This window comes from Notolepis coatsorum, assembly GCF_963971535.1.
Source record: "Notolepis coatsorum genome assembly, chromosome: 13".
Classification (NCBI taxonomy): Eukaryota; Metazoa; Chordata; class Actinopteri; order Aulopiformes; family Paralepididae; genus Notolepis; species Notolepis coatsorum.
Window position 1 is genome coordinate 15,038,635 of NC_140177.1, and position 9,767 is coordinate 15,048,401.

Sequence of the window (9,767 nt, forward strand, 5' to 3'; positions counted from 1 at the left end):
TATCGTTTTTGTGGGTATTCTCCAGTTGTTGCTGTGTGTGGTGTTATCTGCCCAAAATTCAAGCAAGCATGACAGTAACGACGTTGTGTGTGTCACGCCCCCCGCACCCGCACGGCGGCCACGGCCCGATTCCGAGACCACCTAATCCAACTGATCCCGTTCAGCGGGGGGTAAAACGAATCAGCGCCGTTTCGCATCCCAAAAGGGGTGAGTGAGAACACTCCCCCCCGTTCTCGGGAGCAGTGATTCGATCCCCAAACGTGAGTGAGAAAGGCCCCTAACTGCTCTCGTGGTCTGTTTATCTGTGGCTTCGGCGCTAGGGCAGGGCTGCACACTGCGATGATATCGTCGCAAATTGCCCCTTTAATTGGCCGTTGCGAAATATTATCTGGGGGCGGGCTTGCGAGTAGTGCTTTCAAGCCTTGCATTCGCATTTCACTACTAAATTATCCAAGGCGTGTGATGACGCGATGACGTCACTCACGCGAGCTGAGCAGTGAGCACTCAGCAGGTATGATCAGCGGGAACAATCGACTGAGCACTCTCTCTGATAGACTGGCTGACTGTCTGATTTAGCTATGAAGAAAAGTAAAGTTAGTATTGTTTCATATTTTCGACGCGTTCGACCTCCTATAGTGAGCCGAACTGAACTGAGCTCAGACACACGGAGAGAGCTGCGGCGTCTGCTGCTCCTCCTCCCTCCCGCACCTGTGGCTGTTGTAAACACTAGTCTCTAGTGGGACACTGGGACCTCGGTGAGCCTGCCAGCCGGCTAGCTACTGATAGCTATCAACAAATGCTCCAGTAAGTCTAGTAGTGCATGATAGCTCGCGTTAGCTTACTGTTCAAAACGAAACGTCCCATTAAACTAAATAGTTCAGATAGCTCCTGATATCAATGTCTTATAACACTGAGTCGATGCGTATTCGAGCTGAGGGCACGCTGAATATAGTCAATAGGGTCCAGCTGCAGCGCCGGAGAATCCTGGCCGTAGCTGGAGGCTACAGTATAGGGTCCAGCTGCAGCTCCGGGGAATCCTGGCCGTAGCTGGAGGCTACTCGAGTACACACAGACAGTGGAGCTGGTTGCATATAGCGAGCATTTAGACTTGTTGCGTGGTGGCGATGTCTCGCAGATAATACAACTACAAGTATGATTATATAATATATATACTTTATTAAAAAAAAAGTATATAAAATATATTTTTTTTAAATCAAAAACAATCGATATAAATAATGGTAAATTGTTATTTAATAATTTGCCCCTAAAAAATATTTGTTGCCCCTAAATGAGAAATGAGTGTGCCCCTAGTGAAAAAGCTTAGCGTACAGCCCTGCGCTAGGGTCGTGTGTGCCCTTTGATCTTGGCGAGGTCTGACATTTCCAATTTTCCTCGAATTAGGTTGTCTACATATTTGGTCATAGAGTCTCCTTCTATCCCTTCTCTCAGTCCCCATATTCATATATTATTTCTCCTCCACCTCAACTTGCAATGGGCCTGGTCTACAAGATACACTACACGACCAAGGTACCCATATACATGTCAAAATACTTCCCAAAGGTCAGTAAATACCATGATCACAACACCAGAGGGAGCTCCACAAATCATGTTAAACCCAGATTCGGCTCAAACAAGGGACTAAACACGTTTCGCAATTATGCCACATCAATGTGGAACGCCCTACCCAAAGCTGTAAAGGAATGTGAATCACTACCCACTTTCAAAAACACTCTCAAAGAACACCTACGGGAGACTGCAATTCGAAACTGGCCCCTACAAATGTCCTAACCCAGTTGTACAGTAAAGACCAAGTATGGCTTTGTCAGTATTCCAATGTACAGTGTACAGTGTCCCACCCCTACCCAACCCCTCCCCCCCCACCTCCAATGTAGAGCCCCACCCAACCCCACCCCACCTACCCAACCTCCAATGTACAGTTTCTATGTCAAATGTATATACACTCTTTTTCTGGACACTTTTTGTATCACAAACGGTACTGTATTTGCAAATCTGGTATGTCATAAATGTATAGATGTAGCAGTACTGTCTATCTGTATGTCGTGTATGTCATATGATTAATTGAAAATGGGGGACCCTGATGTAAACAAGACGAAAGTCTTTCTCTGGTCTGCATCCCCTTAAATAACCCTCTGAGGTCTAGATGAATATGCTCCTCCTCTTTAAGAAATGTCACTATTGTCACTACCATGGGTACTTGCTTGAGGTGTGCTGGCTTTATCAGTGACATGACAGACTCATACGCCAGTCCAATGCCTGATTTGAACTTTGACTTCCCGGCGTAAACAGCAATTGAAAATCACACACACACACACATTGCTTGGCAGTAATAGTATATTGTTGTATAGTACTATTATACAATGAGTGCAGGTCTGGAAGATTCTGCTATGACATCACTACTATGACAACACAACGTTCCAGAATGTACTAACCTACACTGTAGCATATCACATTGTGTGCCGCCATAAGCCTTCAGGGTATTCTTGTTTACCAGAGAGGAGATCCGGTACAAGAATCTAGTTCGTTGGTTGACTTTTTTTTATTTAAAAATAGGGAAACAATGTCCAGGCACTCACTCCAGGTTTTTCCACATTTATTCGCAGCCTGTAATCATGACGTTTCGGTGTGAACACACCTTCTTCAGAATGGCTTGCAACTTTTCTTTTGACTTTTTTTATTACATTGGATTCTATTTTGTCACAGGAAAGATTTGCCTCTAGGATGAAACCTAGGTATGCAGGGCTGTACGCTGCGATGATCTCATCGCAAATTGCCCCTTTAATTGGCCGTTGCGATTGGTAAATAATATTTGGGGGCGGGCTTGCGAGTAGGGATTTCAAGCCTTGCATTCGCATTTCACTCCTAAATGATCCAAGGCGTGTGATGACGCTGAGCACTCAGGTATGATCAGCGGGGAAAATCAACTGAGCACTCACTCTGATAGACTGGCTGACTGTCTGATTTAGCTATGAAGAAAAGTAAAGTTAGTAGTAGGGATGGGAATCGATGGTTCCTAACTGGGTTTTGGCCATATGCTCCCGAAATTCTCCCGCTGTTTGGCTGCTTCTATGTGCAGTGAAAACTACTCGAAATGCTTTAGAACCTAGTCATTGATTTAGTTCAGGGTTAGCCGCGGAGCTAACGCTAGCTAACGTGAGCTAATCAAGCTCACAGAGAGAGATAAACAGCTGACAGCAGGTAGTACAGGTACAAATACAATAAAACAAGGGGTGGGGGCTGTTGTGTAAACCTTGTGTCGCGTCAATCTGGTCCACACGTTACTCGTTCATATCTCAGCCCGTGCTGAGATATGCCCATTCCGCGGTCTGTTAATAAAGTTTTCAATCAGACAGATGTATGGAAAGGCTTTTATTATAACATTCGTTGAGGTAAAATCATTATGCCTCATTTAGTCATCCTGCAGAGCACTGGTCTCCTACTCGTGGGCCGCGGGGAGCTAATGTTAGTAGCTTTGTTGTTGTCAACACACAGGGCATTCAGGAAGTCAAAAACGAATGAGCTTGCCGATTGGTGCTAAGAACAGCAGGGCGGGTGCAAGCGTTGTGACGTAATTGGCAGACTACTGTCAATCAAAATTATTCTGTTTTCCGTCAGAATGAATGAATGAGAACTTTATTAACAGATTGCATAATGGGTACAATACAGTACAGGAGGATGAAGACCAGAGAAAGACTTTCGGCTTTTTTACATAAGGGTCCTCTATTTTCAATTCATCAAAACATTTAGAGACATACAAATATACAGTAGTTTCATAAAAATGCTAAAATGCTATTGATTGATTGATTGATTGATTGATTTAAAACTTTATTAACATATTGCAGAATGGGTACAGTACAGCTCAATACATACAATTGTTAAGGGGATGCAGACCAGAGAAAGACTTTTGTCTTGTTTACATCAGGGTCCCCCATTTTCAATTCATCATATTTCTTATCTAAATCATATAATATCTCATTGCTAAATATATGCAATATATAATCTAATAATCCAATAATCTAAATCTAATATATAATATAAAAATGCTAAATGCATGGGTATTTTATTTTGTCTTTAATGTTAGCTTGCAAACTCATACTGTCTTGGTAAGCCTCATAATGAATTGTTTGGTGTAAAAAAGAAAAACATTGTGATGTGTATCGTGTATCGCCGAAAGGTCAGAAAATATCGTGATATCATATTTAGGCCATATCGCCCAGCCCTAGTTGGTTCATTATAAAAGATACAAACCTGACAACAAAAGCACTTAAATGTTAAATAAAAGGACCACAGTAATGAGGCAGGAGGAACATATTTTTTTGCACTATAATGGTAAAATTGTTATTTAAAAATTTGCCCCTAAAACATATTTTTTGCCCCTAAATTTCTAATTTAGGGGCAAGTGTGCCCCTAGTGAAAAAGCTTAGCGTACAGCCCTGTAGGTATGTAATTTCATCTTTCCTTGTGACAATATTGTCACCCACTGTACATGACTGTACAAGAAATTCCTTCTGTAATGTACTGATTTCTTTTGATTTCTCTGTTTGAGAGAGAGAGAGTGTGTGTGTGTGTGTTCTACTGAGCGCACCTTTCTACTCTAGATAGAGAGCTATCATCACGTAGCGCGCTTGAATGAACTGCGCAGCGAGATATCTCATAACTCGTACACACACGCACTCTGTCTCTGCCATACAGTAATGTTTAGCGCGACGTGGGTATATACATGGGCGAGGATGAAAAGCATGTTGGACTACTTTTAATTCATAAGTTAACGTTCCGTCGGGTCCGCGTGTATTCTCGAGAATGATAATAATAATAATGCAGGACCTCTTCAGATTATATTATCAACGACAGACAGTGAGAAACACAATCCCTCCTCCCCTCTCGCGCTGAAGAATATGCATATTAGATCACTCAGTGATTAACACCTATGCGCTGTTTGTGTGTGCGTGCATGCATGTACGTGACGCGTTGTAGTTCGGGGAATACAGGGATCATTTAGAACTATACAATTTAGCAAGAATTAAACATATTTACAAGTCGTATTACGTTTAGCAAGTAAGGATACATATAGATTACACTATATGCACTCGAAATTGTCTTTGTTCTATTTTTACAGATTTCTGAAAAACGGGACTTCCTGAGCATTTGTGAGAGATTTAAATCCTTTTGTTCTCCGCCGACGGGTGCAATAAGCCCTGTCGCCCTCTAAGGGTTAACAATTGTATGTATTGAGCTGTACTGTACCCATTCTGCAATCTGTTAATAAACTTTTCAATCAAAGCATCACGTTCTGTTCAACTTCCAAAGTCACCTCCAAATAAAAGGAGAAGACAAAGTGCCTTTCATTTTTTTTTTTTTTTTTTTTAGTACTTGGTATTCGTGGATTATGTGGTTATTTTGTAGACTAATGTTTCATCCAATTTACAGAAAACATACTATATCGTGTAGGGGTGTAACGATGCATCGATTAATCGAAATGCATTGATTCTAATGTGACGATTTAACTGCATCGATTTGAAAATGTTAGAATTGATTATAATCGAAATTAATCTGTTTTTTTTGTGTATTGTTTTTATTGACCTATAGTCCATTCATGCTGAGTGAATCAGTTCCCCCAGCCACATTTGTGTATCATTCTTTTTTGGGGAATTAACTGATAGAAAATTAATAGAAAATTAATAGAATCGTGGTCAAATGAAGAGATTTCATGATGCATTGAATCGTTGCTTGAATAATCATAATCGAAATTAATCGTTGTGAGGTTGCATCGTTACACCCCTAATATCATGATATATATCGTTACAGATATATGAAATTTCCCATAGCGTGATATAAGATTTTATCCACAAGGTGACACTTAAATCTGTCATAACCTGAGACTAAATTTAAACCGACCTTAACCAAAGCCATGATGTAACCACTCCTGCTACAGAAACTGTTGACTAACTGGTGCTTGAAACAAAGTGGTTTAAGTCTAGAACAGTCTAGAACTGTAGATGACTCTGGACTACACTGTGTTCTTAAACTATAAAATCCAGATACATACCATTATAAACCCCTTGCATAGAAACTAAAGCTGAATAAAATCACATATCTTTCTCTCCTTCCTCTGACACTCTTCTCCACCCAGATAGCTGTCCTGCCAGGCCTGGGAAGAAACCAAGAGGCTTGGATGGAAAAAAACTTCAGTTCTAAGATGAATCTCAATACGCAACAGCGTCTGAAAAGACACCAGAGAATTCACACAGGAGAGAAGCCCTACGCCTGTGACCAATGTGAGAAGAGCTTTAGTCGTCAGGATCATCTGAAAAGGCACCAGAGAATTCACACAGGAGAGAAGCCCTACTCCTGTGACCAGTGTGGACAGAGCTTTACTTGTCAGAGTTATCTGAAAAAACACCAGAGAATTCACACAGGAGAGAAGCCCTACTCCTGTGACCAATGTGAGAAGAGCTTTAGTCAACTGTGTACTCTGAAAAAACACCAGAGAATTCACACAGGAGAGAAGCCCTACTCCTGTGACCAATGTGAGAAGAGCTTTAGTCAACTGTGTAGTCTGCAATCACACCAGAGAATTCACACAGGAGAGAAGCCCTACTCCTGTGACCAGTGTGGACAGAGCTTTAGTCATCAGATTGGTCTGAAAACACACCAGAGAATTCACACAGGAGAGAAGCCCTACTGTTGTGACCAGTGTGGACAGAGCTTTAGTCGTCAGGGTGGTCTGAAATCACACCAGAGAATTCACACAGGAGAGAAGCCCTATTCCTGTGACCAGTGTGGACAGAGCTTTAGTCATCAGAGTGGTCTGAAATCACACCAGAGAATTCACACAGGAGAGAAGCCCTACTCCTGTGACCAGTGTGGACAGAGCTTTAGTCATCAGAGTAGTCTGAAAACACACCAGAGAATTCACACAGGAGAGAAGCCCTACTCCTGTGACCAGTGTGAGAAGAGCTTTAATGAACTGTCTACTTTGAAAACACACCAGAGAATTCACACAGGATGGAAGCCCTACTTTTGTGACCAGTGTGAGAAGAGCTTTAATAAACTGTCTACTCTAAAAACACACCAGATAATTCACACAGGAGAGAAACCACATCATTGTGGTTTGTGTGATAAGAGATTCAGTAGATTAGCATATTTCAGAAAACATGAGAAAAATCACTTGGGAGAGAAGATTCAGGGAAATGTCAAACCTGTCAATTCACCTGCACATTCTTAGAGGAGACAGCTGTAGCCAGTGTTAGAAGAGGTCCACTCATAATGAATGTGTGGCCCAGTGTTAAACGCTTCACTACCTCATTACAGCGATCAGTCCATCAACAATCATAAGGATTATAGTGGTAGTAATATTTGACCATTGTTTTGAAATGAAAAACGACTACCAAGAGCGTTTGACCTGCACAGAAGCCTCTGAGAGAGGAGCAGTACTAACATAGACACGGTTTTCATTGACAACAACCGTTGTGTTTCTGTCGCTCTGAGGAGTGAGACAGACGGTGTGGATGTTCCTGGGACAATATGTCATTGGTATGAGAGTGAACACACATTGTTCTAGTGTTTTAAATACTGGGATCATAGGAACTTTCTCACCTCACTATGGGCTGACCAGCCAAAAGCCAAGATGGTTAACATCATTATTAGATAGGTATGGACTTATATATTTGTATGTGGACACTAGTGATGTATTGAACTAATGTCACAACGTGTTGTCAACATTCCTAGTAGGACATTTTTTTTTTTTTTTTTTTATATACTTTCACAAGAAGTGTTTATTTTAGTGTTCTATGTATTGTCTTTTTCTAGATGGTTTTTCTACCATCTAACTGCTTGTGGGTTTATGGGAATTGCAGAGCAACCTGTTGCACAAGTAACTAACTGTTTTGTCATTATGTGTATATTGACGAGTAATGGCTGTACTATTGATGCAACTTATCAAAACGTTATAGGGTTGGAATCAATTCACTTTAAATTCGACAAATTGTTTACTTTCTGACGATGGGACATCTATTCACATGTACTTGTCATTAGGTTGGATAGTAAAAGCTTTTCATGACAGAACTTACAAATATTTTAAATAAAATCGACATCTTGAATTAAAAAGTGAATTGATCCCTACTTTGAATAATTCTCATTAGAATGTATGATATGCTAATAATATCGATTAATTGTAACCGTCAAGATAAGTGGGAAGGTGTGAATTGATGTCTTAGAAGTAACTGTAACTCAGAAGTATGACAATTAAATAATACATTTTAACCTACTTTGTATGCAAGGCTTCATCTTCTGAGTGCAACAATGATATTTTTTAGAAAATCTTCTGCTATTTACTGGAAACGCCTTCAAACAATATCTGAAATAATAAAGAAATAAAATACCCATCTTGCTAATATGTCTAATATGCTACGATGCACTCAGAGTGTAACACTCGAGCTTGATATTATTTGATGAACGACGCCACGGACCCTTGGCTGCCACAGATGTACCTCCTGGTGACATGCTGCTCACAATCTAAGTCGCTTTGGATAAAAGCCTCTGCTAAATTACTGAACTGTAAAATGTGAGAATTCAAAACTTCATTGTCATTGTTTATTTATCCTGATGAGTCACTGAGAAATATCAATATTTAATTTTTTTAAAGAAACCTTTACAAGGTCAAACATGTACATTCAGTTTATAAGATTGCTCCAGGTACAAAGTCAAGACTAAGTACATGAAGCAAAAGTAGAATCTAAAATCGGGTACATTTTAGGAAAATAGTGTTAAAACGGTTCAACCTTGAATTCTGGTCAGAAGGGTCGTCTTCGAGTGAGAAAATACATGGAATCAACATTTAATATCAGCCACCGTTTAGAAAAAGGTTATTGAACAGTATAAGGATTGCGGCATGTTTTCACAACTGAAATGTTGAGATATTTTATTGGAAATATATAAAGTATCAAAAGAACCCCCCCCCCCAGTTTTTTTAAACAAACAGTTAAACAATTAAATAAAAAATATAACGGACAAACAAAGATAAACCCACCCATCCTCAGAGAGATGCTTTAGGTTGATTATTTACCAATGATTCCAGGATTCTTGCAGACAGGACAGTTTGGTCCAGTTATTTAGGCCACATCTATCTCCACCTTTATGTAATGGAGATACATGAGCTGTATATATATTTATAAAATGACTTCATGAACCTTTACTCTGAAACTAGAGATATGGGGCATTGAGAGGTGGATCTGTGTACATTGATGATAAAGAGGGGTTTCTGAGATGTTTTCACAAGTCAAATCTGGGACCAATTTTTGCAGGATGTCCAGATTGGTTTTTATTATATTTTGTCAATCTGAAGAAGCAATTAAAAAACGAGTGTTAATGATGCTAGAGTTGTCTGGGACCCCCATGCCAAGCCTGAAGGCCTTCCAGGGGGACACCTAAACATACGCAGTATCACCCCTAAAAGTGAACAGATTAAACAACTACTCTTAGAATCAAATTTGGATTCTTTATTTGTCTCTGAAACCTGGCTTCACGATAACTCCCCAGCTGCTGCTCCGACTGTACCTGGCTATAATATATTTAGAGCGACCTGAAGGGAGATGGGGAGGTGTGATGTTTTATGTTAAAGATAACACCCACTGTACCCAGATCCACTTTTCAGATAAGGAATTAGAGAGTCTCCCCAAATGTCCTTTACCCTCCTAGGGCTGTGCCCACCACCAGACTCCAGAGCTATATATTCTGACCAGCTGAACACC

The 9,767-nt window shown here is 40.5% G+C and overlaps 1 protein-coding gene across 1 annotated transcript in view; it reads left to right on the forward strand.

Moving 5' to 3' along the window:
* LOC311239176 (uncharacterized protein) overlaps positions 1-8,213 on the forward strand; it is a 51,350-nt gene extending 43,137 nt beyond the window's left edge. The window contains exon 2 of the mRNA XM_084327444.1: positions 6,149-8,213. Within this exon, the coding sequence (XP_084183570.1) occupies positions 6,191-7,243 (1,053 nt within the window). The 5' untranslated portion in view covers positions 6,149-6,190 and the 3' untranslated portion in view covers positions 7,244-8,213. The remainder of the gene's footprint in view (positions 1-6,148) is intronic.
* The last annotated feature ends 1,554 nt before the right edge of the window (positions 8,214-9,767 follow it).